Raw genomic sequence first — 27,882 nt, forward strand, 5'->3', positions numbered from 1 at the left:
TGGCTCTCCTATATTCAAGACCACTATCTAAACAATCATGCACATGGCAAACAGTGGGCAGCATCAGTTCTTCTTCTGTCAACAGTATTTTCTGAAGTGATGGGTCTAAATCCTTACCTTCTGCCAAGACAGGTACTTAAACAACACCCGTCTTCTTGGTATTCCTATTGCAAAGATTAGGTAGTTCCCTAATGGCACACTGTAAGTATTTATCATCAGTAAAGCTCAGTAAATTCTCTTCTTATCCATCTGCCCCTTGCCATGCATCCCACAGAAGGTATTCAGCATCTGCCTGTGATGTGCAAGCTCAGCCAGGCAGCAGTGTACCTACAGTCACTGCTGAGATGCAAGTGATGCAATACAAGATTGTTTTGCCATTATTATTATGAAGGATGAGGCCTACCTTTCATTATACACACTAAAATATTAATTGCTTTAAAGGATGCAATCTCTAACATTGCTGTCACTATCTTTTTTAGTGCAAGCATTCCTGAGATTTTGTTCCATGCAAAACAGTCCTCCATTGTACTCACCATCTCAAATTTAATACCAAATATTGTCAAACTGCAAAAATGATGTATAAAGGGATACTATGATACATATCTTAGTTTCAGATGACAAATATAATAAATTGAAAGGAAAAGCTCCAAATCAGTTGGTCTTTGAATTCATTTTATTGTTCCAAAGCTCTCTTGTCATAACTTTTTTAAAAAATAAATCATATGTAGCTCATAACAGGGTGTTATTACACTGCAGAAAATGCATGGAATTATTCAGTACACCGAGTACTAGAAAGTAGTAAGAAACTGCTGGAAACCTAAAAAAGTTCTGTTTTTTTCTTCCAGTCTCCTTTGGACAATATTCTCATGGAATTGTTTACTGTAGTAACAACTTTTATTGTTATTGTTGTGCTACAGCAGGTTATACTTGAAAAAAAGCCCCTAGTGACAACATTTGATGGCCTAAGTGTTACAGGTTGAATTTGTGTGTTGCCCAGAACCTGCAGCTGAATTGTCCTTCCAGCAAACCACCTTCCTCCTGTCTCATGCTGCACTGCTTGCAAAGGTGAGTTATGTAAAAGAATTGGTGCAGAATATCCCCGTGCCTTCCAGGCTGCCAAGTCAGACTGGTAGCATGCTTGAGAGACTTTCACTGCAGCCTACCCACTACTCCTCACACACAGAAGGCAGACAAGGGGCAGCAGAGCTGTTGCAGCTTGGCAAGGAGGGATGGAGCTGAGGGGCAGCCACAAAACCTGCTTCTGCAGCAAGCTGCATCTCCCCAGCCATAACAAATCCCCTCACTTGAGTGCCACCAACTCCTTAGGACAAATGGTGAGCAGTGACGTGCTAAATGGACTTGTGCTAAAAAGCCTGTATCCTTTGCTTTTGGTATTTACAAAGAAAGTTACAGGATGGCAAACATTTTCAGGATGGATACTACTAGCTGCTTCACTGATGATGAATTTTTGCCTTGAAGATCACTCACTGGATAACGTCATGGTGCAGATCTCAGTCCTCCTAAAGCCTAGTCTCCTTTTCTGGCCAATAAGTTGTCTGAATTAAATGGTCACTGTTGAAGAAATTATCTTTCCTGCTGTTTGTCACACAGGTGCCTCTCTCCCCATTGGCTGAGAGGGTTTCATCTTGCGGAGCAGACCTCTTCCGGAGAACCCAAAGGACAGCAACGCTGAAGAAAATGGACATGGTGCCCAACACCAAAGTCAGCCCCAGGTACATGTATCTGAGAAAGAAATGATCAGTCAGAGCCTATCTCAAAGGCAATGTACAAGTAGAATGCAGCAAGGGCATGATTATAGTTCCATGCAGCAAGTCTGAGTGAAGAGCATGTTCAAGAAAGGTAGGAAGGTGATGACCCTGGAGATGAAAATATGACAGCTCACCCAGGTCAGCTACTTTGTGGACTGTGGACAAGAAAGATTTTCAGGCATTGACTAAGTTCCTTCTTCCCAATGTGCTTCAGTGAGAATAATGCTAATAATTCCAGGGCAATTATTTTTTTTGGTTGTCTCATAAACAGTATCAGAGATACCAAAAAACATTTGGTTGTATTTTTGGTTTTCAGGAATTAATGAGAGTTGCAATGTCAACAATAATAGAATTATTCTGCTTTATTAATAATGAGTCACGAATGAGCTTTTGTTCTTTCCTTCAAGTTTTCAAAACAAGATGTTCTCTCTCCTCATATTCCTCCCACCCCAGAGTGGGGAACTCAGCAGCAACCCTGTCCTCTCTGTCCTCTCTTTGTCCTTTTATCACTGCAGCAATGCCTTTCAGGAATGCAGTTCAGTCAATTACTCTCCTCTAGCAATAAATCAATAAAGAGAGAAGTGCTTTATTAGCCTTTTGATAAGCCAGGCATGGTCTGAAGCACCCTTCAGAATGGACCAGTGATGAGGTTTAACAGCCCCCCACACACACACACTTAGCAGAGTTGCTAAGAAAGTTGGGGTGGGGTGGGGTAGAAACTTAAGGCTTTATCTGAACTTATTTTGGCTAAAAATTAAATGACTTCCAGCTAGTATTGAAATAGCATGGACCAAAAAAAGACTAAACCAAAAAAGAGTGCTAAAAACTGAGCATTATTAATTTTGCTGGTCAGTCTCTTTCATTCAAGATCAAATTTTAACCCAAATTTTCTGACAGAAATTATCCTACCAGTGCTTGCTATAGAAGTAAAGAAAGCAAGTTAAAGAACGAATGGAGAAGAGCTGCTACCTGAGTGTGCTGGAGTGATAGAGTCTACATGCTCCTCTTCCCCCACATCGTTTGCTTCCCCATTTCAGGCAAGTGGTATCTATTGCCACTCCAAAATACACCGGGGCTGGAATTCCAGCTGTGTGTATTTAATGAAAGAACAGAGGCAAGAAGATTACTTTCTAGAGTGACTAGTTCTGATTTAGACGCATGTTAACGTAAATACTAAATTATACATTCAAATTGCAATGATCCTTTGACAGTCTTTTCTAATTTAAGAAGTCATGCCTTGCTTTGCCCAGATAAGCATACTCCTTTACTCCCTATGAAAAATCAGGATGGGGCCTAAAATGCAGCTGATCATCAAAAAGCCTGTTGAAGTCAACAGGAGAGTCAATGCCATGGCTTGTTTGCCTTATCCTCTAGAACTGCTCTGTAATGAGATATTTCTCCTTTGTTTAGAGCAATGGAGCCTGTCCAGTTTGGGGTTCATCCTGTGTCTCAGCAGGGGTGGGTGAAGAAGGGAGAAAGATAGTGGGGCTGGGAGCCTACAATGGGGCTACAGGTATTCTGCAAGTATCTTGAAATCCTACTGAGGCAAACCTATAGCCTACAGGAACAAACCAATAGCCATGCTTGTGGGTGATGACATGGAAAATCCTTTCTTTGGTAGCTGAAGAAGACAACCTGGGGATCCAATTATGGCTGCTGGAGAAGAAAATAAGTCTAGAGGGAAGAACCTGATCTGCAAAGATGTTGTGAAAAGGGAACCGATAGCTTGTTTTGATTTCACTTCATCCGACTCAACCAGCGCATCTAAGTCTGCTCCATTTACATAAGCAACCTGCTTCTTGCTATTTATTATTTTTTTCTAATAAGACCTAGAAGATTTTCAAGTTTCCGGTTTATTGGCATCTCACAGCACCTTTGATGTTAGAGAAAATCTGTAGACAGCTTTACCACAAGGCTGCAGTGAACTGCAATCTCAGGTACACTTGTACTTAGATTAATTCCCTCAGAAACTAATGAAAATATGCCTGAAAAATGATCACAGATTCTGAGCCATATTTGTTCTGTTGTGCTTAATGTTGAATAAGGAGAGACAAGAAGTAATTTTCCTCTTAGCTTCTTGGTATAAAGGATCACTTGCTACTTCTGTGGGTGTAACAGAGTTTATTTTTACTAAGACGGTTATAGGAATTACAAAATCACAGAATCACAGAATCAAACAATGGTTAAGGTTGGAAGAGGCCTGTGGAGGCCATCTGGCCCAACCCCTGCTCAAGCAGGGCCATCCAGAGCAGGCTGCTAAGGACCATGTCCAGGTGGCTTTTGAAGATCTCCAAGGAGAGAGACCCCACAGCCTCTCTGGGCAGCCTGTGCCTGTGCTCCCACACAGCACAGAAGGTTTGCCTGGTGTTTAGAGGGAACCTCCTGAGTTCCAGTTTGTGCCCATTGCCTGTTGTCCTGGCACTGGCCACCAGCAAAAATAGTATTCCTCCATCTTCTTTGCACCCTTATTTCAGGTATTTATATACATTGGTAAGATCCCCCAAGCATTCCCTTCTCCAGGCTGAACAGTCCCAGCTCTCTCAGCCTCTTCTCATAGGACAAGTCCTGCAGTTGTACAAATGCAAAGTTGCATCCCTCCACCCCCCTTCCAATCCTTTTTCCTTTTTTTTTTTTTTTTTTTAATCATATGATATTAACTTGTCAGTTGGAAGCTGTTCTTTCCAACAATCAGTTTAATTCTAAGATAAGTGACTAGTGACATTAAAACACATATAAGTATGACTGGACTTACCAAGTACTCTTACTGCCAGGGTATAGATACCAAGTGCAAATGATTTCAAGTGTGGTTTAATGCACCTAAAAAACAAAAACAAAAACAAAAAAGTGTTAAATAAAGAATTGACTGTGGATAATTTGAACAGAAATAGAAAGCATGAGAGGAAAAGATATGTAAGTTTTTCCTCCTTGATGGCACCAACTTCAACAGAATCACATAAATATATAAATAATGTGATATATATACATAAAAATAATGTGATTAAAATCATAACAGAAACAAGGAATTCTAAATATCTATAGTCAATATCACATTTTAAGCTTTCAGACAAGACCAGCACTTTGAAGTTACTAACACAGCACAAGATTACTGGTTGTGAAATCATTTGTCATTAGCTAGTCCCTTTCAATTAAACATTTCCTGAAATTATGGCTAATGACCCAGACAAGTAAAAGGTATTTAGGCCCAATACTTTCCCTGCCATACGTCTAGGAGCAGGATCACACCATTTACCACATCAAGACCATTTCCATCTTGACATTTCTGGGCTTGCAGTGGTGGCCACCACAGACATCAGTCCTTATGACTCTCCAGCCTTGGGTAGGTGGCTCATCTAGAAGGGTGAGCATGGTGCGCAGGAGAACAGTTACTCTTCATGTCCATGCTAGCAATCGAGTGCATATGGAACCACTCCAAGCATGTTGTTTCACTCAGACTACCCAGTGCAAGACCAAATCCAGCAAGAGCCTGAGTACCTGCTTAACTTTTAGCACGTGAATGGTCCCAGTCACCTGGCTGGACTGGGACGTGCTTGATATGTGTGGTGACTAACACATGTGAATCATTATGGTAACTGATGAAATGCCCGGTTGTCTCAGCCATCCTGTTCAGTATAAAAACAGGCTGAAATTCAGCTGTCACTTTGGATTTAAACATAGCACTTTGGGGGTATGGTCTATGTGCTCTGAAACAGGATAGACTCAGAAATTCATGTAATTGGGAACACCCCTTAATGTTAATAAAGTCATTGCAGAACTTGCTCTTTTGTTTCCCAACAGTAATGTTTTGTTATTTCCCAATGTAGCTGCCTGGACAGCAGTAAGAACCCATACTGTAAGTAATATTCAGGTTATCCTCCATTGATTTAGTAAAAAAGCAAAAGGACAAGAACAACATGTACGGAAAACGACACCAAAGTACTGACAGTCAAAAAATAATTGCGTGCCTCTCATTTTGTAACCCAAGTGCTTTGTTCTCCAATATCCTGTTATGGATTATCATCATGCAGTCTGCTACATCATGGTTTACACCGGCACCACCATCTATGCAGAAATGAATGTAATATGATACTGATCTGGAAGAACAGTGTTTTGCCCTCTTACCTGATCATAGAATAATAGCGTCACAGAATGGTTTGGGTTGGAAGGAACCTTAAAGATCATCTAATTCCAACCCCTCTGCCATGGGCAGAGACACCTTCCATGGTGTCTCTGCCATGCTACACATGGCCATGCTACACAAGCAAGCCTCTGTCTAGAAGCCCTTTTAACCAAGTGTGAGAGCATAGAAAGGAAAAACTGGAAAATAAAACCAAAACATAGATTTGTTATGTGTTTTGTAGATTTTATATTCTTTTTTTTTTTTTTTTTTTTTCCCAGATGGAAAAAGATGAATGTTCAAACATTTGTAATACCTTTCCACAGAAACTGTAATTCTTCGAGACCCTAAGTGAGAGCCAAACCTTTCAGGGAGATCTGAGACTCCATTTTCACTGCCTAATCACCTTCTGTTAATAGCTTGTGCTTAATCAACAGCTATCTGAATTCGTTTTTTTTTTTTTTCCCTCAAAAACTTAAGGTCTTTCCCAGGCTCCCTGGCAATTGTAATTAGCTTAATGCCACTAAAAAGACATTTCAGAAAATGGCTGTCACTCGCTGCAAGTGTATTTCACTGATTCCAGTCATGTAAACCCCTAAAGTATATGCCACTAAATCTTACAGAATTTGAGGGATTTAGCTGTATTTTGCTCCATGGCAGGTGCAACAATATCTGCTCATCTCAAATTAGCAAATTGCTCAAGTTATGGAATTTTATCAGATCTGACAATATGGAACAATTTTACAAACAGATAACTGGCAAAAATTAACTTAAATGAAGTCTGCAATTAGACCTTGGCACTATTTGTTTTCAGAGTTTTCTTTCAGGGAAGAGAAGCACACTTTCACACAGCTCAGACAGATTTTCAGGGAAAGCCAGTCAGTGATGGACTTCAGGAAAGCAAGCATGAGCTTAAAATGGATTTATGCCCACAGGTCATTTGCAGAGAACAATAAAAAGAAGAAAAAAAAAGTGGATTGAACTTACGGAAACATATTTTAGTTAGCTGCTCATCAGATTCTGATGCCTTTAATCCAGCAGAAAAACACATAAATTCTCAGTTTCAATTAAGTGGCTCTCAAAGTAAAATGAATTTCAACAGAAATAAAGACTACTGGAGCAGAACTACTAAAGCTGGTTTGCACCTTTCATATAACAAAATGTTTTGGATTGCTATTGAAAAATCTCTCTAAACTTTTCTAAATACATCCATTAGGCAGTCAGTCCCCTGGGAGCAAGTAGTTAAGTGCAGGCAACTCTGTGTGATTTAAGCTCACAAGTCTTCAGCTATGAGCATTTCCTCCCATACATTTCTGCAGTGGAGACAAGACAGAGAGCTGGAGGTTGATCACGACAACAATAGTGCCAAGGCCCTTTGTGATACCACAGCTGTACATTCCCAGCAACGTGTTTTATTCATAGAAGGTAAACGTCATGTGGGGAGAAATGGGAAAGAAACTGAATCCCTGACCTCTTTTATACAACAAAAATTCCCGTTGGGCTAGGAGCAACCACAAGCTCTCAACTTGCTAAGCATCCTCCTCTTGGTGCATAGTTTTCAATGGTGTATAAGCTTCAGTATACAAAGTCTCAACTGGATTTTAACATGATTATTCTTCCTGCTGTTACTCCTTGGAGAGACACCATGTGTTTTTGCAGTACTCAATGCAACATGCTCCACGGTGGGTGGGGAAAGCTGTGCAGTGTATAGGTTTAAAGCATAAACCTTACTGGTGGTGTTTGTGGAGGGCAGTGGAAAAACATCCTCACTTCAACCATTTCTGTAAGTCTCTGTGTGAATATTGCTTCTGGCTCAAGGGTTGTGCTGGAATCACAGCTGAATTTATTTATTTATTTATTATCTATATATTTTTATTTATTTATTTATTTATTTTTATTTTATTTATTATTTAATATTTATTTATATTTATTTATTATGTCTTTATTTAGTTCTTTCCATATAGTCTATATTCAGCCAGTTTTAGCACTATCTTTTACCATGCAGTCATAAAGACACTGGCACTGAGACAGTTCCAGAAAATTTAATTCAAAAGCAAAGAAAATTTTGGGGTAAGAAAGCACAATGACAATAAAGCTTATTTAGAGAGTATTTACTGTTGTTTTGTTTGAGAAGTAGAACATGCCCATCTGGAAATAATTTGGAGAAAGAAACTGAGAAAGAAAGCTTTCCAAGACATAGCAGAGCAGTACTTAAAATCCAAAATTTGCAAGAAGCTGACAAAAATCCAGATTAATGACTGGAAGTATTATATTTATTTTGCACTTTCTGAAATTAGTTTAAAAGTTTATACTTTGTGATGGGCAAATAGATCCAGCAGGTAAGTACGTAGTGGAACAATCCTTTGGGAATAACTTTTAATAAAGCTGTGAATGTTACAGCAGAAACAGATAGATACATTTATTTATTTATTTATTTATTTTAGATACAAATCTGGGACATAATTATGTGGAATAATACTACAGACTTGAGAGGGAGAGGTGAGTGTATATGGAAGGTTTGGGTTAAGTCATCTCTTTCTACCTTGTATGTTGAAATCCATAGCAAATCAGGAAAACCAGCTACCTATGAGTATACTAGAGAGCTACTTTCCATTCATGCAGCAGTCATTTAACACTGTTCTGGTAATGTAAAAGGCATTAAGGGAAGTGGAACTTGATATATATGAAATGACAGCTAGGCCTCCTATATCACCTTTAAAACTAGAAATGTATAGCAGGCAGAGATAATCATAGTCACGTTGTATCAATGGTAGAAAACTCATTGTCAAATTATGAGGATGCCTGTTGATAAGTGAAAAAATAATTTAAAAGCCACTTCACATAGCTGAAAACATTTCACTCTACTAGCAAATGGAAGTAGGTACAGTATCAAAACACCCTGAAAACATGCTAGCAGAAATAATGATTGCTTACCTTAGAAGAAGCATGTATCCAGGTGTGCCACCTATTGACAAAGTATATGAAGTAATAACTGATGTTACCAGGAAATACAGAAACATTTTTGGACACTCATTTCCTTTTTGACATGGTCCCATCACAGCTGAGGAGCTTCTTGAAGGAGATTCTAAAATTCCTACACAGCTGCAGTTAAAAAATACCTGGAAAACAGCAGGTGAAACTGTATGATAGCCAAAGCAGCAGGGAAGTGAATGCTTGGGAACTGCACATCATACTTTTCCAGTTAGCCAAAAATTTAAATCCAAACTGGAAAAGATTTTTCAACAGGAAGGAGAATTTTATATATAAAGAAATACTACATTTGATGAATGTATTTAGATTTTTTTTTTTATGTGTTTTTGGTAGCCAACAGCTAAAAAAGCCTCCTACATTCTCCGCTTGGGATTTCTACAGGAAACAGTAGTTGAGAGAGTTTTGAACATGGATGATAGATTGCTAAAAACCTCAGGAGTTTATGTCTGGATGGGATGTGCCTTACTCAATTTTAGTTTGCTCACTCTGACAGAATTAGTTATAATAGGAAAGTTACCACATCACATATAGAAATGAAAAGCTCTCACAGTGTTTTTCCCACTTCCGTTGGATGCCTGACAGCCAGCGAGACAAGCAGAAACATAGGTAATGCCATTTTCCCCACAGATGGGATCCCAGTCATTTTGGGAGCACATGCAGTCTGAGTTGCAGTCTGAGAACAGGCCTTGCTCATATCCAGACATCTGCTTGGTTCTGTGGAAAAAAGGAATCATGATGATGTTTTCTGGCAGATGTGGAAGAAATCATTATCAACTCATAAGTTTTGCTTTCTGCCAGGTGCACCTGGCCAGGCCTTGTGTCTTTAGCCCATTACAGTGTTGTCTCTTCTTATCCACACAGGAGGGTAAATTCTTCTTTCTCAGTGATCAAAAGGATTTCCTCACATGACTATTTCAATATCACATGTCTTCTGTGAGATGGTAATTACTTTGTTAAGGGCGGACAGCTAACAATTTCTATTCATGCATTTTCTCATATTTTATAAGATTGCAGTTTTCTGATTTTCTGAGGCTTGATGCATTTATAACAAAAAAACTGGGGGGGGGGGGAAAAGAAAAAGAAAAAAAAAAAAGCTTGATTATTCCAGAGCCAAAGAGGGGAGTGAGTTACTCTTACATCACTGCAAAAGTTGATGGGGAAACAATCAGAATGGTATTTATCCAATGGAGCTGTTACATTGCAGGACAGTTTTATCTGCACCTTTAGCCAGCTGCTGCTGAGCTCAGCAGCCAAGCAGCAGCTGGGGCTGTAATAGGAGGGCTAGCCTCAGGTGTATGTCATAGATAATGTCACAGTTAATTCATGAATACTTAAGTTTGGAGGCTATTAAACATCATGGGTTGTTCAGCAGCATGCAAAAGCAAGGAACAATTAATTGAATCTCACTCCCCTGCTGAGCTCCTCATGTTTCCAGGAATCTCTAGCTTGAAAGGATGAGTCCCATGGCAATAATAATTAAAAAGTAATCAGAAAAATAATCTGCACTTGTGGCATAAAACTCTCTGAGTTGAAGGCAGCAATTACAAACGGATTCTGACACAATGCCCAATGGAACAGATGGAATAGTTTCCTCCATTTTGAATCACATTTCTGGGAAGCATATTTAGGTCAGTCATTCTTTTTTCAACAATATATACTTTGTGGAATACAATGACCAAGGAGTTTGCTTCTCAGTAGCACTTTATGCTGAAGTTTGCTCTTCCCAGCATACCCATGGTAGGACACAGTCAGTCCGGCCACATCTGAGTTCTCACAGCCCATCGCAAATAAAGAGAGGAGCAGCAGGTAACCAAAGAAAGATGATCCCAGGGAGAGTTTTGCAGCCCCTAAAACACTGATTCTGAATTTCTTCATGATCAGTCCCCCAGAGAATATGCCAAAGGCCACAGCAGGAATGTTGATAAGACCTGAAATTAAACAGAAAGAATCTGTATTAGTGAATATCCCATCTCTAAGGACTGTCTTCCTCAGCCACAAAAACAGCAGCAGTGGTAACATGAAGAAGCAAAATAATACACATGTTCAAGCTGGGCCATTTATTTATTTATTTATTGTTCAGATTTGGATTGTTCCTGCGAACATGCTGGGACTGCTTTTAACTTGTTCCTAGGGAAATGCAGCTTTGCCAGTTCTTTGAGAGACAGATTATTATTGATGCTATTTTATATAAGGTCTAGGCAATGATCTTCTACTTTCTTCTCTGCATTGCTAGTTTGTCAGTGGATGTATCATGTAGTGTTAATTCCAATATTCTTAGTGTCATTTCTCATGAGAGGTGCTCCGGGCTCAGAGAAGTTGTCTGGGGACATCATGCTGCTGAGGGCAGCCAAGACAGCCACAGTTCCTTGAGGCACAGATCCTCCCTGGGGCCCCATCTGAGTCCTTCACTATGGAGCAATAGCAGGAGCAGCAAGGGCCATGCTCTGGAGCTGTCCCACTCTGAGAAGGTCAGCTTCTCTTCCCTCATCCACTGGCAGGAGGAGCCCAAACTCCTCATTCCTAGTGGGAATTCAGTTCTACCTAGTGTTAGCGCATCTGGAGAAAGACCTACTTTTTCTGTTTTTACTGAACCATGAAACCAATGATCTCCTAGGGAGATCTCCCAAGAGGGAGAGAGCCAGCAATATACCATCTTCTCCATACACAGGACATTTAGTGTATTCCTCCAGGTTTGTTTGTTGAAATGTTCCCTTGGGTGAGTGTTGCCACAGCAAAAATATACATTCACCCTCTGGGCAGTCTTCTTGTAACAGGCTTCAAGGAAATAAGCGAAAAGGCAGTGAACACATAAAATAGGGTGACCATTAATCCTTACTGGAACAGTTCTGCTCAAAGCAGTGTCCATATTGATAGACATGGACAAGACCAAAAAAAAGTCTCTTCAAGTACATATAAAAAAGATATAAATAGAGAGCACTGTAAAAGAAGAACACAGTCAAGCACATTAAATTCCACTTGCACGGGGATATGTATGCCTTTTGCAGCTTTTAATTCATGCTGACACCTACTGGTGCTGAGTTGAGTAAGCATACAAAACAAAAGCAAGTACAAAAGCATAAATGCATTCAAATAGCAAATGAAGTTGATGATTTTTTATTTTTTTCCTCAGGGGGCCAGAGGTTTTGAAACATGATTTAACATGACTTGATGTAATACACAAGATCATGACACAGGACTCTAATCTCCCTGCTAGGAAGTGCACAGGGATCCCTTGAATTTCTCTCTCAAGCCAGTGTTTGATCCATCTGCACACATGGAAAAAACAGTGCTTAGAAGAAATGTATGCTTGATGTTAGGAAAAGCCTTTTTCCATCTAGCAAAACCATAAGTCAGTACCTTGGCAAGCATGGGAGTCTTGTTCTGTTACTGCTAAGTTTCAAGACACCAGCATTTTTCAATGAGCAAGATTTCAAGAGCATCATTTTTCATCTGCACGCACGTGGAAATCATACTTCAGGGGATTTCAGGAGTGGCATTCAAAGTGCAGCATATGTAAATGAAGAGTCACTAGATAACTGAATGTGGGTGCCCTATCCAAACACTTCGATGCTGCAGCTTTTCCTGCCCTCTTTTGCTTGTAAGAGAAGACTCTGACTGATTGTGAGAGCTGTGTACATCAGAAAGTACACACACCCTGCTTGCCCATTCATATGCACCCCTTTTATCCATACATCTGTTTCATAGCCTTACAGATCGCTCTACTGCTTGTCACTGGCTTCATGGAAAGCAACACTGTGTATATATTTAAAGAAAGCCATACAAACACAGCAGGTACCCTTTTACTTTCTGGTATGTTCCTTCATTTGTGACTAACAAAAAATGCCCTCTTCGAGCCCACAGCAGGTTTTTGGTTTTGTTACAGTGCTTCAAATTGCTCTGACAGTTCTGATATTCATCAAATAGATAGTGATAAAAATTGCAAAAACAAAAAGAAAAAATGAAGGGGAGGGGAAATAGGCACTTATAGTACTAGCAAGCTCTCAGCTTTCTTAGCAAGAACAGATTGAAAAAGAAAGGAAAGGGAGGAAGGAAAAAACCCTTGTTGCAGGGATGGTCACTCAGCCAGAACCCTTCCCTAGCCAAGCCATCATACATTCCCTGTTGGATATAGTCCCTATGCTTGTGAAATCAGATGGATCTTAATCCTCACTCAGTTTGCACATACCTGAAAGCTTAGCTCCAGAAAATCTGTAAATACAATGAGAAGTACTGTACTGAATGTAGGGATTGTTTTCAGGACTTTTTCTGGCCATTGCCTATGCTTGAAGATTTCTCCTTGCTTTTAGGGGTGCTGTGCCAGGAAATTCCAGCCTCTATCTTTAAAGAATTAACATAGCACAATGGATCACTACAGCTTTTCTGCACATATATACCTGCGTTGCCTCGCAACTAATGCTGCTCTGAAACACAGCAGTTCCCTCCATTTTGGATAGATGTAAACCTCTTTGCTGTCTAATGCTATTGAATCACTGGGCCTCAGAAACTGAATCCAAGCTTGTAGGTTCAACAACTGGGTGGTGAAGTTCACCATCCTGAAGGCATCCTCAACAAATGGCCACCTCAATGCCCAAAGCTGATTCTGCAATTAATTGAGAGAGGTACCTTCCTCCTATGGGTCTGGCAGAGCAGAAGCTCAGTAATGCTGGCAGAAGCAGCATCTCTCACTCTTGTGCCACATGGGGGTTTTGGGAGATCAACTTCCAATAGGAACAGGATCTTAGATAAAGTTAATTCAGAAATATCTGTTTTTCTTTTACCAGCATTGCACTGAGATAATGTTAATCTTTTAACGCATGTATTATGTGATCACTAATATGACTTTAACTTCCTTTTATTTAACACCAACCTCTTCAGAAAGTAAGAAATCACTGTCAACATCACAGCTACCTTATGGTCAGTCCTTTAGCATGCACTGAGTTGATCTTCATTTCGTTGAAATAAATGGGGAGCCAGGAAGGAAACAGATCTGTCTGATGACAAATTTATTTCAAGTATTTTAAAATGAATTTTCTTTTCAATTTTTTTCTCTTGTGATGTACAGACATTTCAAATTTCCAGTAGAATGGTAAATAAAGTATCAAGTTGTGCAATCTTTTACAGTAACACTTGCATAGATAAACTCAGAGCGAAAAAGTGCTAAAGCAGAAATGAAATACCTTACATTCTATAAGCTACTACTTAAAAGCCAGATAAAGAAGGAGAAGAATAAACATAGCCTCAAAAGCACTTTTCCCTGTGTGTATGTATACACCACTCCTAAAATGTCCATTTTTAGGGTATCAAGAAGCAGATATAGCATTACCTATAACAAAATTAGTTTTTGAAGATGTTTGCCCATACTGTTGCTCAATATATTTTGGCTTATATGTCACCATGCCAATTAAAGAATTGAAGTGAAGGATACTTGCACACAAATACAGAATGTAAACTGGATTCCCAAAGAGGTTCTTCAGTGATGGCAAGAAGTCTGCAAGACAAAACAGCAGAAATGACAACCAGGCCAGAGAGAGAATAACTGCTGTGAATAATATTTTGTAACCTTCCAGAGGAGGACTGCAGGATATTTCAGAGAGAATAAGCAAAGTCCTGTGATTCTTGTAAGAGTTGCGTTTCTAGATGGGGGGAATGGTGGACCAAAATACTAAGAATCAATTTTCTAGAACATCCATCTTGTTATAGGTACTTTCTTTTGCTCAGAAAACAGGCAGAGTTGTTTCATTGGCCCCTCAACAGCCACAGCATCCTTTAGCTTAATTTGGGAGTGGAGGTTCCGATGCACAGCTGACAGTAAGCACAGATATATTGAGTTGTGATTTCAAGTATTGAGGGAAAATAGTTTTGCCAAAATAAGACCAAGGAAATTCATTTTTGTAAAACAGCTTTTGTTAAAATAACAATAGTCTCCTAAAACAGTGTCTGGTTTGTGCCCATCCTTATTCTGATCAGCTATTGTATGTATTCCATAAATGGATAACCATAAAGAAAAAGGAGATTTAGCAGAAATTGAGATTGTTACTTTATGATGTCCCACATCTGCAACTGCTCAGATCTATGAATATTTTTGCTGAGTTTCATGAGATTTGGTGCATCAATAGCATAAATTCAAAAATTTGAAAGTGAAGAAATTTGTTGTGCAACAGCAGGTCTAGAGAACAATTGAGACCCTTTTTGTGAATATTAATTATGTGGAGAATGACACCCAAGGGAAAAAATAATGTTGAGGCCACTAAACAGCATAAAATTTAGTGAGAGAAAGACCCAACAGTGAGGACAGAAGCTCTAGTGACTTGCCTTTTGCCATCTCACCAATCTTCACTTGTTGATGACAAGATTTGTGTTGTTCCTTGTTATCCTCAGTGATGAACTTCGACTGCTCAGAAGAGGTACTGGAATCCTTTCTGCCCTCTGGTTTTGGGAGGTGTTTGGGCAGGAACCAGAAAGGGATGCCAGCCACAACACTGATCGCACCTGCTATTAAGTAACCCAGCCACCAGGCTCCCACCCACTGCACATCCTTGTGAGTTATTGTTAAGCTGTCTGGAGAAAGTAAAAAAAAAAAAAATAATAATTTTAGGGAATGTTTTCTGATAACTAGGAAGGTGGTTTTGCAGGGAGTGTCTCCAGAGGAGTCTGTTCGCCTGCCTCTAGATTTAGGTGTGTGATGTGTCTATGGGTGTAACAAGAGTGCTTGAGTGATTGCAGAGAGGTGATAAGGACTTGATGATTCCTGTGACACATCGGTGGCCTGTTCCTGATGCCATGGGGTCCCAGACCATGCTGCTCACACACCCCCAGAGAGGCTGCAATGACCAGGCCATGGAGTGCTCTGGGTGACCACACTCCTACTCCCACCTGGGTTGTTCTACATAAGAGTCACCAGGAGGAAAGAGTTGTGTGAAGAGGAAGGCAATCATGAGCTCTGGTACTCATTGTGAGAGACCTATTTTCTCAGCAATGGTGGTCTGTTACAAAATGAATGTGGACAGCTCTTGGCAGGATCCTGAGCCACAGTCCTGCCTTCTCCTGGTGCCTATTGTCTCTCCAGAGCCTCCTCATCAGGGCGTCTCCTGGGGGTCACCACCTGTGGATCTTCTGGGCGGAAGGAGAGTCAGACCTCCTACTTCTTCCACACCTGTCCTTGTTGCTAGACTTTTCTGTGGGAGGCGCTGATTTGCTCTCATCCATTTTACCTTATAAAGTACCCACTTTTCCCTTACCCCTAGAAACTAGATAGATATTTCTTTGTCTAAAATACATGCCTAAAATAGGTATATTGGAGTCTGACTGATTTTTTTATTATTTTTTTTTTTTTTTAAATCTGGGTTTTCTGACTTACCAAGATCTACAAAGCCAATGTCAACATAAAGTTTGGCACATAGGGATCCAAGAAGAAAGCCAAATATTGGACCTATGATTGCAAGTGTCTGTACGCAGCCTGTAATAGAAACCAGGGGACTGTTATTTTTCTGAGTGAAAACGAACATTTGTTCTTGCTGCACATAAAAACAAAGTACAATGTGGTAGGTAACAAGTGGGACAGTCTTAAAATGATGAGCCAAAGTTTTCTCTCAGGCATGTTAGTTACTCAAGTTAGAACTTTTACAAGAAAAAACAAAACAAAACAAAACAAAACAAAACAAAACAAAACAAAAAAAAAAACACAACACTTTCTTTTTTTTCCCTTGTTATCATCCGATTAAAGAATGAAAGTCAGAACAAGGAAAAAAGCAGGGAACTTAACGGCCTAAACTCAATAATAATACCAATCTATAACCACTATAAACACTTTAGCTGGCTATATTAGGTTGTGGTGGACCCAGAACAGGCTGAAAAATCACTTTGGTTTGGTACCCAGTACTAACACACTTCAATACATGTTAATGCATTTCCAGCCTAAATTTCCACATATTCTAAATTTTCAATTTTGATTTGGAAATCTGGTAGGAATTAATCTTTTACACAGAAATTCTGAGTTTTTCCTAGACTGTAAACTTTCTGAAACAAGGTGCTGATGGACAAGGACTTTCTGGTGATACTTCAGGTGAAAGTGAAAGTGCAGAGCTCATCACACAATGAACACAACAAAGAAACACTGACACCAACTTCTTCAAGCCTCAGTCACTATTGGTTGTAATCCTACCTCATTCTGGAGGTCAAGTTTTGAGTGCCTGATGAAATTCTATTTAAAATGCTTAAAAGAGTACATCTTTTTTTATCACCTTCCAGAGAACTGAATGTGCACAGAGGCACAGCAGTCCACATCCAGAAGAATTAGGAAGATTAAGGTAACAGCAGGAACCTAAGGCCAAATTCTTTCCTCAAATTAAGATAATGGAACTGTGCTAGTATGATTAAAAGGGAACTTGGTCCCTTGAGTGTACATGATTGTTAAATAAACTTTAATATTGGAAATAATGCAAGCAAAACAATCAGGGCAAGTTAATTCAACAACACTCATTCCATTAGCCAAAATTACTCTGTTTCCTCTAGGGAAAAATCCATTAAGAAAAAACAAAACAAAACAGTGATTTATTTACTCTACCAATGTATAAGGCAGCATCCTCTTCAATGGCATAATCATCAATGTATGTAATTCCCAAAGGCTGGATAGGAGTTTCACCTATTCCACGTAGAAGATTTCCCAGTAAAACATAGATCCACATAGAAGAGCCTGCTTCTTTTTCACATCCTGGATACATCACAAGAGAGACAACAATTAAGTGTTTTTCCACAGCATTTGGACACTGAATGCACAATACTTCTAGTGTAGGAAAAGCAGTGATTATTAAGAAAAATGTTTCGGAGCATTTTGTTGTGGTGGCCATGGTTGTGGTGGCAGTTTTAACCCAACCAGATTGAGGTGGACACACACTTAGTATGAACTGCTTCAAGCAAATTGTAAAAGATATTAAAAGTCATCCAGTTTTAAAAATTTCTTACTACATCCCATTTTAGAAACCTCTTGCACTTGCTTTTAACCAAAACTGGGATTTTGTAATGGAAAAAGTTGGGAAACACTGATGATAACAAGTGCTACAAACCACATCTAATCCAGATCCAACAATCAAAACACATACACACATTTTGTGGTCCAGAGAGGGTCTGATTTGCTCTTCCGTAGCTTAGTCTATAAATTCAGCCTGTATGGATGTCATGCCCAGACATCCGGGAGGAAGGCTGTCTCAGCTCCAATAAGTTGCTGCCCTTCAGCTCAGGTGGGCACCCGTGAGGAGCTAGCTCAATGAGCCCAGAGGGATGGGCAGGCAGGGAAGGAAATGAGCAGCTGTGTCTGCAGTCTGGGAGATGCAAGTGGCTGTTTCCAGTGGGATGAAGACCCAAAGGCACATCTCATGACAGAGGGAAGACCAGAAGTTTCCTATGCCACCGTGGGAGATCATCTGGTGTTTCTACAAGCCATGAAGCTGCAGAAAGGTGTTGGAGAAAGCAGCAAGGCTGAAGGAAAGGTGTCAGCCTGAAAAGACATCTTAGCAGTATGCAGCGGCAGTTATTAATTTACTTTCAATACATTTGTTTCATCAGGTAGATCTGGATTTTCTCTGGGGAAGATCTTTGTTTCCCATTTATTTTTTCTTGCATTCTAATAAACTATTGCTTTAGAGCTTGAAAGCCTTTTAATATGTTTTATTGTGCTTATCGCAATATGCAAAAGAGATTGCTCTCACCTGCATTTATTTTGGCTTGAGATTTTTCCAAGGCTGAGAGTGGAGTTTGGCTTTTATCCTGCAAGCATGGAGAGATGCTAACAGTTGAATTCATGGTAGAAGGAAATCTTTCATACCGATATCTGTTTATAAACAGAAGTTATTTTTTACTCTCCCAACTTATAAAAAAAATAAATAAATCTGTTGCTATCATGGAAGAGAGCACTTGAATACAGCACATAATACTGATTTCATCTGCATCCAGTGTTGCCGGAGTTCCTTTTGGTTTGCAGGAAATAAATGGCACTTGGTTCATACCGTGGTAGTACATGAAAATTGTCCTTTTGGTTCTCTCTCTGTCAAAGTGATGCATTTCAGTTTATCAGGCAGTTTGCTTGGTTATGATATGTGAATCTGTACTAAGAAATTATCAGACAGTGAGGGCATCCTGTGGCTTGTGTTTAACACTGTCTTCCTGATGTTAGTCATCACTTCATCAAAGCTTCAACAATTCTTAAGCCATGTCAAAACATGGTCGATCAACTGAGATCATAGACTAATAAAATGATACATTGAATAAAGCCGAAAAAAACATACGTTAAATTATTAACTCTGCTGTAATAAAATTTGTCTTTGTAATGCATATTAAATTGAGTAACCACATCTGCATATGCCTATTTCTATGGGCCTTTTCACGATTAATGCCTAAACATCTCAGTGAGCTAACATGCAGTGTGCATAGCCCAGCTGGAAAATACTGATCACTTTGCACTTACCGTCCCATGAAGAACTGGGGCATTGCAATTAAGAATGTTCCCGCTGACATAATTAAGCAGCCTGCTCCAATTATTCTTGGCCTGTGAAGCTTCGCTCCAAAGTAGCTTACAAGAATTATGGTTAGGAGGTTCCCTTTGAAAGTACAAAAGGAAAACTCAGTTTTACAGCTTTTTGATAAGACATCCCCCAGCAAAAGAATTCCTAGTGTGGAGCATATACAGCCATTTCAGAAGGAGAAGGCTGATTGCATGGGTTTGGTGCTTCAGCCTCTTTCCAGGCATCCTTAAAGGAGCCCAATATCTTCCTTATCTTTCTTATCTTCCATGATAAGAAAACCATAAACTTTTGGAAAAGCAACTGGAAAAGACAAGAGGGATTATGTCAGATGATAGAGTGCAGCAAACCTTTATACACAAGCTAAGATTTCATTCCCATGAATATCACAGTCCACTGAACAGCCAAGAGATAAATCCAGTAATCTGAAACAGCAAGAGATGATGTCACACTGGAAACCTTAGTATAAGACTATACAATGAACATAGATTACAGTTAGAGTTTTGTACTTCTACAAGAGGAGAGAGATAACTAGAATCTTTGAAAGCAATTTAATACTCGTTCAAGAGTTAAAATGTATATTAACCACCAGCTAAGCTTATCAAGTCACAAAATATTTAGGACTATGTTGGATTGCTTATGTTAGCAACCCTATCCTATCCAATGTAATCGTATTGACAGTCATATAATTCTCAGGTGAACCTTGCTCGGTAGTCCTAGGAGATTCATACAATTCATGACAAATTTCATCACTATTTGTTTTCTTTCTTTTTCCTGGAAACAAAAATGGATTTATACAGCACATACCAATTTCAAAACTGCCATCAATAACGCCAACCAAAGAGGAAGGGATATCAAATCTTCTTTCTATTTGTGTGATAGTACTTTTTAGATAACTTCCTGACAGTGCTTTAGCAAAATAAACAAAAGATAATGCACCAAGAAATATCTGTGAAAGAAAGTGACAGTGATTAATATCAGGCAGTACAGAATGCTTCACTTCATTAATTATTTCTAAACCATTCTACATTTCCACTTCTTTCCCACTTCTTTTTGCTGACAAACATGTCAATATTCTCCTACTCTATGAAATATGCTTGATTTTTTATTTATATAGTTACTATTAGTTATAACATTTTATACAGATCTTGATATCCACCACTGCTAATTTCAGGTAGATGCCAAGGTTACTGATGAAGGACTGATAAATATAGCGTCCTCCCAATCTCCCATAGCAATAACGATAAAGGTAATTATTAAGTAGGGCTTGGCAGAGAGAGGAGTTGGTTTGGGGGCATTTTTAAACATAGTCACAGGCATTTGGTTCCTACTACAAACAAGCAGACTGAATTCATTGCAAACAAAATTAACTGGAAGATGTACTCCAAAAGGACACTACATTCATTTAAATAACTAATGGCTCATAGTCTCTGTGACAGAACTAAATTTAACCTGATGTAACTCCCCACCCTGAAGTGCATGTAGGGTGAATGCAGGTCCTCAGCTGCAGCTGTTCCTCTCCAACAGTGCTATTGCCTAATGTAAACACAGCTTTACTAAGTTTACTAACTCTAGGGATACTCACACACCATGCAATTGATCTTGGAAACCACATTGCCTTCTGCCTTCAGATGCAGGCTGGGTTGACTGAATATGTATGTCTGCTCTATGCCAAAAGTGTTAAAAGGCCTAAACTCAAAATTACAACGCAAAGTAATGTTTGGTATATGGAGAGGCCTAGACCCTTGCCCTACTCTTTAGGCCTGCTCTCTGAGCAATCAGTCTTTTAGCAAGCTGGAGCCCTGGAACAACTTCCCCTCCTCCAGTGCAACACGTCTTACAACATCACAATTGACAAGGCACATTGGTAGTGATACCGGCATCGATGCTGAATGCCAATTCTTGTGTCAAGGTTCAAAAATATCTTTGTATCACATTCAGCAAGCTTTTCTTTATAAAGAGCTGGTTATTTCCCTTTCAGGAGCACTTGTGGGTAAATAGAATCTCATTTTATTTTCCATGGTGATAGTTCTCAAACAGCTCTCTAGTAAAAAGATTGCCATAATAATTTATATTTTCTTTGCATTTATGCTGTTGGATTTTAAATAGCAATGTGAAAATAAGTACAGTTTTCCACATGAAAATCATACAGGTTAAAGTAGAACTTCAAACTTCTCCATCTCCCTCTGGCACATGTTTTTTCCACTGTGCTTGGAGCTGTCCCAGGACGGAGATGGAGACCTCATGCAGTGGTGGTTGCTCCTGATTTAGAGCTGGGACAGAAAGCTGCATAGGATTTCACTTTTTTCAGTCGTCTTTGAAGAACGGAAAGTAAAATATTTCACCACATCTTTTTGGTTTATAAGGGCAATTTTAACTCATGTGAAGGCTGTTGATTGGTAAAGCACACACACACACACACACACACACAAAAACAAACAGCAACAGCAACAAAAAAACACTTGTTGACTCTGCATGTTGTTTTTGTATTCTAAAGGTTAATCATATTAGTTTGGTTTCCTGGACAGAAATAAATTTCCTGCACAGAAAAAAATCTGAGCTGAAATATTATTGGTTTTCTATTTTTGGATCTAATAAGCTGATTCCTGACTGGCTAATCTGTGACTGAAGTTTTATTCAATGAGGGAATCGGATTATCATTGCAGCAAATGGAGGAACAATGATAAAATTACTATTGTGCTACAAATTTGATTAATACAACTCATCCTCTATTTAAAAGCAGGATCCCAATTCTGGGCCTTTACAGGAGCAGGCAAAATCAAGGAGGATACTCAATAATTAATATATATATACATATGTATCAGTTGTTAGACCATTAAGCTGACAATATCCTAACTGCTTTGCATAATATATAGCTTTAGTTCAACTATTGTTGAACTCAGTGACTTTATTGGAAGCTGGGGCAGAATCTGCAAATGATTTTTTTTTACAGTTTAATGTAGCAGTGAAACTGCTACAGTTTAGTTTCAAATTCCTCTCATGCAGAACTCATTCAAATCAGGAAAATTATAGTAACATAGCAGTCAGAACGTTGAGACCATAATACAAATATTATTTTCCAGAGCCCAGAAGACTACCATGGCTACAATCTTAAAAAAGCAATCTGTGCTAACATCTGTCTGTGGTATCTGGCTTCTGATACTCTGTTCTTAACTTCAGGAAAATAGGATGATACCTTTCAGGATCAGCATTGAAGATCTCATAACACCTAAGCCTCAACCAACATTTTATATTTAAATATTGTCAAAACTTAGGCAAATACAGATAAGAAGTAAATTTTTTTGTGGCTTTGAAGTAACTTCAATAGCTTTGTACTGACTCACCAACACATAATCACAACTTAAAAAGGGTTATTCCAAAAATAAAATAAAATAAAATAAAATAAAATAAAATAAAATAAAATAAAATAAAATAAAAATGAGGTTTTCTAAGTCCCTACTAGATATTCAAAAACTCTTACTCTACCTTTATACCTCCACAACATGATTGTTTCTCCTTGGAAGCAGAAGATTCAGATTTGAATGAAGATCGGTCAACAGGCAGGATTGTGTTGTTTGAGAAATATTGAGTATTTTCTTTTGGTGAAATTTCCATCATGGTATACTCTGCCTCTAAACCAGAAAACATGAAGAACATTTTAAAAGGACATCCTATTAGCTCAGCCTCATAAGCTTGTCATGTGACAGCAACACCCTGCTGTACTGTTTTCCCAACAACAGCAATTATCAAACTTCACAAGAGAATCTGACCCGTGCACTGGATGTTTAATTATGGAAATTTGCAATCCATTTGCCTATAATAATGAAGATTAAACCATACTCAGTAAACTGTTTTCATCTTCATTTTCGAGCTATCATCAATGTGATTTTATTGAGCATTTGGCCAAGCGTCACCAGCAGACTAAATAAGGCATTTTAAATAACATTTCTCAAATCTCTATGTAAATTCACATTTCTAGATGTGACTATTATTGCAGAGATTTCTCAGAGTTGATCTCTAAACTTCCTATATATGTGGGACATTAAGTAATTAGATCAAAGGAAATCTAGCCCTGTTAATGAGGGACTTGAATTGTTTTAGATTGAAACATTAGCTCTAATCGTCTGATCATAGCTAATGAGTTACACAAGAATAAAGAGGTTTAGTTCCCTTTACAATTTCAGATAGGGCCTAAAGGCTCAGTGGTTTTGTCAATTGTTACAGGAAAAATGTGAATTTGCTTCTTTGCAGGTAAATACAAAGAAGTAAAGAAAATCTAAATACTGAACTTTGAGAACCAAAGATATCAGTAATTCTTAAATCTCTACTTACATAGTACATTACTTTGGTTTTAGTTTCAATCTCTCTAAATCAGGTCTGAAAATATTTATGAAATCAGCTCCTGTGCTCACTTTCGAGCAGCATTATGTTTTATAGAACTGCTGGCTGAAAATAGGAATAGAAGTTCCTATTCTTTTATGTTTATCTAAAGCACAGATCTTACACAAATAAGATACAGGTATGGTTTTAAGAATATACATATATATATATATATATATATATATATATATATACACACACACACACACACATTATATACACTTGTATTCATGAATTCCAAGGTGTGTACAAGAGGTACTTGTACTTTCACAAATGTGAAAACAACAAAAGTGTATCTAGACTTCGTTAGTATATAGGCAAGGCAAAAAGACTGAGATAAATCAGGTACCAAAATTTCCAGTGAGAATTCTCTTTGGCATCCGATGAAACAGAAGGTAGTGACTGCATGTAAGAGAAATAACTGCATTTGATACTGCCACATCAAGGACTGTAATGCTTTTCCTTGTTGTCACTAATGAGTATACAAATATTTTTTAAAACAACAATAACAAAAGAAGGATGGTTTGTGCTTGCTACAGAAAACATATGAACTGTTCCTACTCTGCTGGTGATGTTTGTGAACTTGGGAAAAATTACTTTGCACCCCCTTCTCACAGACTTTTACAATGGAAAATGACAGGATATACCTCACAGAACTCACATGAGGATAAATTAATTCAAACTTGTGAGTATGGGCAACACACACACATAAGGTATGCTGCCAGGTAAGCACATAAAATAATAGCTTCTAGCTTACAGTTTGAAATGCTCTGCATATTACTATTACAGCAATCTAGGAATGAAAAAAAAAAAAAAGAGAGAAAGGAAAATATCTGAAATGTGGTTGGAGTTAATTGTCTTTATCACTGAGCAAAGCAATAGGCAACTTGCGAAGGTCCAGCAAAATATCATGGGCCTGCACAGTCTCCTCCACTGCACCCCATATACAGCGATGGACAAAAAGAGAAATACCATGGAGGTGTGGAGATCGAATGTGACACACCAGAGTCTGACCATGTCATGCAAGTTAATGTGTGATGCTTGACTGCATCAGACCTGGTACAAATCACGAAAGGACAGAGAATCAACAGTGGTGCTCAAACAAGACTTATGCTCGAGTATAAACAAATTATAAGAATTATTACCATTTATTTTGGCACTCTGGGTGTCAGATAGAAATGTCCTAGGAAGGACTGATAGCTGCACAAGTTTTGTAGGTTTTATTTGTAACTATGGTGCAGCCTTACAGAGGACAGTAGTTTTCTGACCCGGAGCAACCTCCGACCTTGTATCTCAGAGCATCATTCTAGATGCTCTAATAATATCTCTGAGCGAAGCTCTTAACACAAAATGGAGAGCAGGGTAAAGGGCCCAGGGGTACCACAAACCACTGCAATGTTAGCTCTAATATTTCCTCTTTCATGCAACAAGTATAAAGATGAGTGTTTCACTGACCACAAACTTGTCTAGTGCTGCTCAAACACTTTTTTTGGTTCCACTGATATTATAGCAACAACTTTAGCTTTTTGCCCTGTCTTCTTGGACACCATATTTTTCCAGTGTTCCATGAAATCTGAAGACAGATAATCCATGTCAGCTCTTCTATCCCAGATGTGGCAGGAATGCTTGGAAAGAATAATCCCAAACAGTGGCACAACATTTCCTTGTGGTCAGGTTTCTGGACCAGTTACACTGATAATGACAAAGAGCTGGAGTTCAGCCTGCACCACTCTCCTTGTTTAAGAAAGGTCCATTTTGTTGACAATACAAGAGAAATGCAGACACCAAATTCAACCCCCTCAAGTTTACAGAGCTAAATTAAAGCATCCTGTATCTCGCAAACTTCATGTAGTTCTCCACGTGAAAATCTATGTATGTCTGTGCACACTCAGTTGAGATGAATATAACCATACATTCTTTACCTGATCTATTAATGACTGCAGAAGTGTTTATGTATGGATGTACATGCACATATACAAACATTTCTTAAAGCTATATCTATTGGAAGACAAACTCCTAATTGAAAGGATATTATTATATGGATTAAGTGTATTCTGTCTATTCACTAATAGCTTAAAAGTATGACCCGAGCAACAATTAACTTGGCACAATATTTAGATTTAGATTTGCTATTTATTTTTAGTAAGTATGTTTACTATGTAATATGTGCAATGATAAAAATATATTCATTGGCTTTATGTGTCCTTATTACTAAGCCTGCACACAATCTCCCAAAATGTAGGTTTTCTGGCAGTAAAAGTATTCAGCTCTTTCATAAGCAAGTAACCATATGGTAAGAACAAAACAAGTTTACCAAAGCATAAACAGTTGTATTTATACATACAGACAATGTATTTTCTCTTCCTTCAACCAGATACCCTCTAAGAAGTATTTCCTAATTTCCTAAGCATCTTCGGAAGCTTACTCCGAAGTCTTCAAGGATCTCTGAAGATATTTAGTAAATCGATCTTCCATGGATTAGTCTTTCTAAATCCATTTTGTAACTTTTACCAGAGACTAAGAAAATATCTTAGGAAATGCTTCCCTTATTTAAGGCTGCTCTTCTCCATAATAGTCAAAGAAGAGTAGGTACATAAGTGAAAACAGTGCATAATTATTCTAATGCATTCTGTACTATCAGCCCCCAAATTAGCAGAGGTTCTTTTGGACACAACCAAACTAGACATTATCAAAACCAGAAATATTTTATTTTCTGTGAGGATAAAGGTGGGAAGAACATGACATTTTACCATGCTTATGAAGAATCAAATAAAACCATGTGAATTCCACCTTCAAATTGCCTTTTTTTTTTTTTTTTTTTTTGGGGGGGGGGGAATACTGAAATAAATAAATTGGGCGGAATTGTATCACCAGTCATTCTAATGGGAAAGAAGGTCACTAGAGCAGGTGCCCTGAAGTGAAGGGAGCTTTACAAACATTGTTACGCTCTCTACAACTGCGTACACCCCAGCTGGTGACACTGTCTGAAGGATCACTATGTGGTCACAGCATCTCCCTGCTCATCACCAGAGCTCACAGCTGGAGCACTGATCCCTCCTCGCACTTCTGGCTCTAGCCAGCCAGGGTACAGGAGCCCCCTCCCATGGGATCACTTCCCATCCCATTGAGAGCAGGCCCACTAGCTCACCTGTGAGACAGCTTGGGCAGCAGTGGCTTGTACCCTTCTGAGGGCTGGCATGTAGGGCTGTGCTGGGTGGTCAGGTCCAAGGAACAGACCTTCAAGCATGCATGCGGTGGGCTGAGACACCACCAGGCAGCTCCCAGAGTGCCTTTCCACTCATTCAAATTCCAGGCAATGAAAAAGTCCTTCCCCCAGTTGGAAACATGTCTGCTTTGCAATAAGCCTCCTTAGACATGCCTTTGTTATGTGGCAGCCCACGGGCATAGGAGCTGCACTTGCTAGACTAGGTGACCACAGCAGACGGGTACAGAGACATCCTCTCAAAAAGGCAACGCAACAAAGAGAAGAAAAAACAAATCTTACCTGGCAGCAGAAATCTCCACAGATGGTGCCTACCCTTTTTTCTAGGTAAGCTCCCTCTACCGCTTACACCTACCCATACATTCATGCACGTGCTCAGGTCCGTGGTGGTTTTACTGTGCTAGGCAGCTAAACACCAAAACCGCTCTCTCACTCCCTCTCCTTAGATGAGGAGGGAAAGAAGTAAAGTAAAGAACAACTCACAGGCTGAAATAGAAATAGGAAAAGCTGGAGGGAAAGAGCACCTCTTACAAACTACCCACACTAAGGACAGTACAACTTATACTGGAGGAAGAGAAAGGAATAAACATGGGGGGTGGGGGGTGGGGGGGGAGAAGGGGGGGCTGCTGTCTCCTGTTTTGCCTGAGAATTTGGTATTCATCTACCCCCAACCTCCTTCCCCACCTCCTCATTTTTTTCTTCCCTCCTCCTCTCCTATTAACTCCAGCACATTGGGCATACAGCAAGCAGCAATGCCGGGTGCCCTAACTCGAAATCCTGGAGAGCACTTAAGCCCTCCCTGGGGTATTTTTCTTTGGAACCTGCTACAAGTTTGATGGAGCACGTGACAAAGATTTGTTGAGAGAGAAAAAATAATCCTGATCTTCTTAA

The 27,882-nt window shown here is 39.1% G+C and overlaps 1 protein-coding gene across 3 annotated transcripts; it reads right to left on the reverse strand.

Annotated features, from left to right (window-relative positions):
• Positions 1-655: 655 nt before the first annotated feature.
• On the reverse strand, positions 656-27,882 carry SLCO1C1 (solute carrier organic anion transporter family member 1C1). 3 transcript variants are annotated; one of them, XM_068659245.1, is made up of 15 exons: positions 27,274-27,882; positions 22,875-23,020; positions 20,196-20,337; positions 19,334-19,466; positions 18,579-18,700; positions 17,438-17,584; positions 16,232-16,330; positions 15,187-15,432; positions 14,198-14,362; positions 10,607-10,802; positions 9,423-9,588; positions 8,818-9,002; positions 4,522-4,586; positions 2,739-2,856; positions 656-1,743 (listed from the first exon to the last, which is right to left on the reverse strand). In XM_068659245.1, exons 1-15 carry the CDS (start codon positions 27,356-27,358, stop codon positions 1,521-1,523), a joined length of 2,238 nt encoding a protein of 745 aa, XP_068515346.1. In that variant the 5' UTR covers positions 27,359-27,882; the 3' UTR covers positions 656-1,520. The 3 variants fall into 3 exon arrangements, with proteins under 3 accessions (XP_068515346.1, XP_068515363.1, XP_068515355.1); XM_068659254.1 differs by lacking the exon at positions 2,739-2,856 and having other exon boundaries at positions 1,590-1,743; XM_068659262.1 differs by lacking the exons at positions 20,196-20,337; positions 27,274-27,882 and having other exon boundaries at positions 22,875-23,016.

Source organism: Anas acuta, chromosome 1 (assembly GCF_963932015.1).
Source record: "Anas acuta chromosome 1, bAnaAcu1.1, whole genome shotgun sequence".
Classification (NCBI taxonomy): domain Eukaryota; kingdom Metazoa; phylum Chordata; class Aves; order Anseriformes; family Anatidae; genus Anas; species Anas acuta.

Coding starts and splice junctions, on each gene's coding strand:
- SLCO1C1 (XM_068659245.1), bottom strand. CDS start 27,358: ATGAATGTATGGGTAGGTGTAAGCGGTAGAGGGAGCTTACCTAGAAAA. Junction 18,701..19,333: donor CCCCAGTTCTTCATGGGACG/GTAAGTGCAAAG, acceptor GTTTATAAACAG/ATATCGGTATGAAAGATTTC. Junction 9,589..10,606: donor CTGACTGTGTCCTACCATGG/GTATGCTGGGAA, acceptor TTTTTTCCACAG/AACCAAGCAGATGTCTGGAT.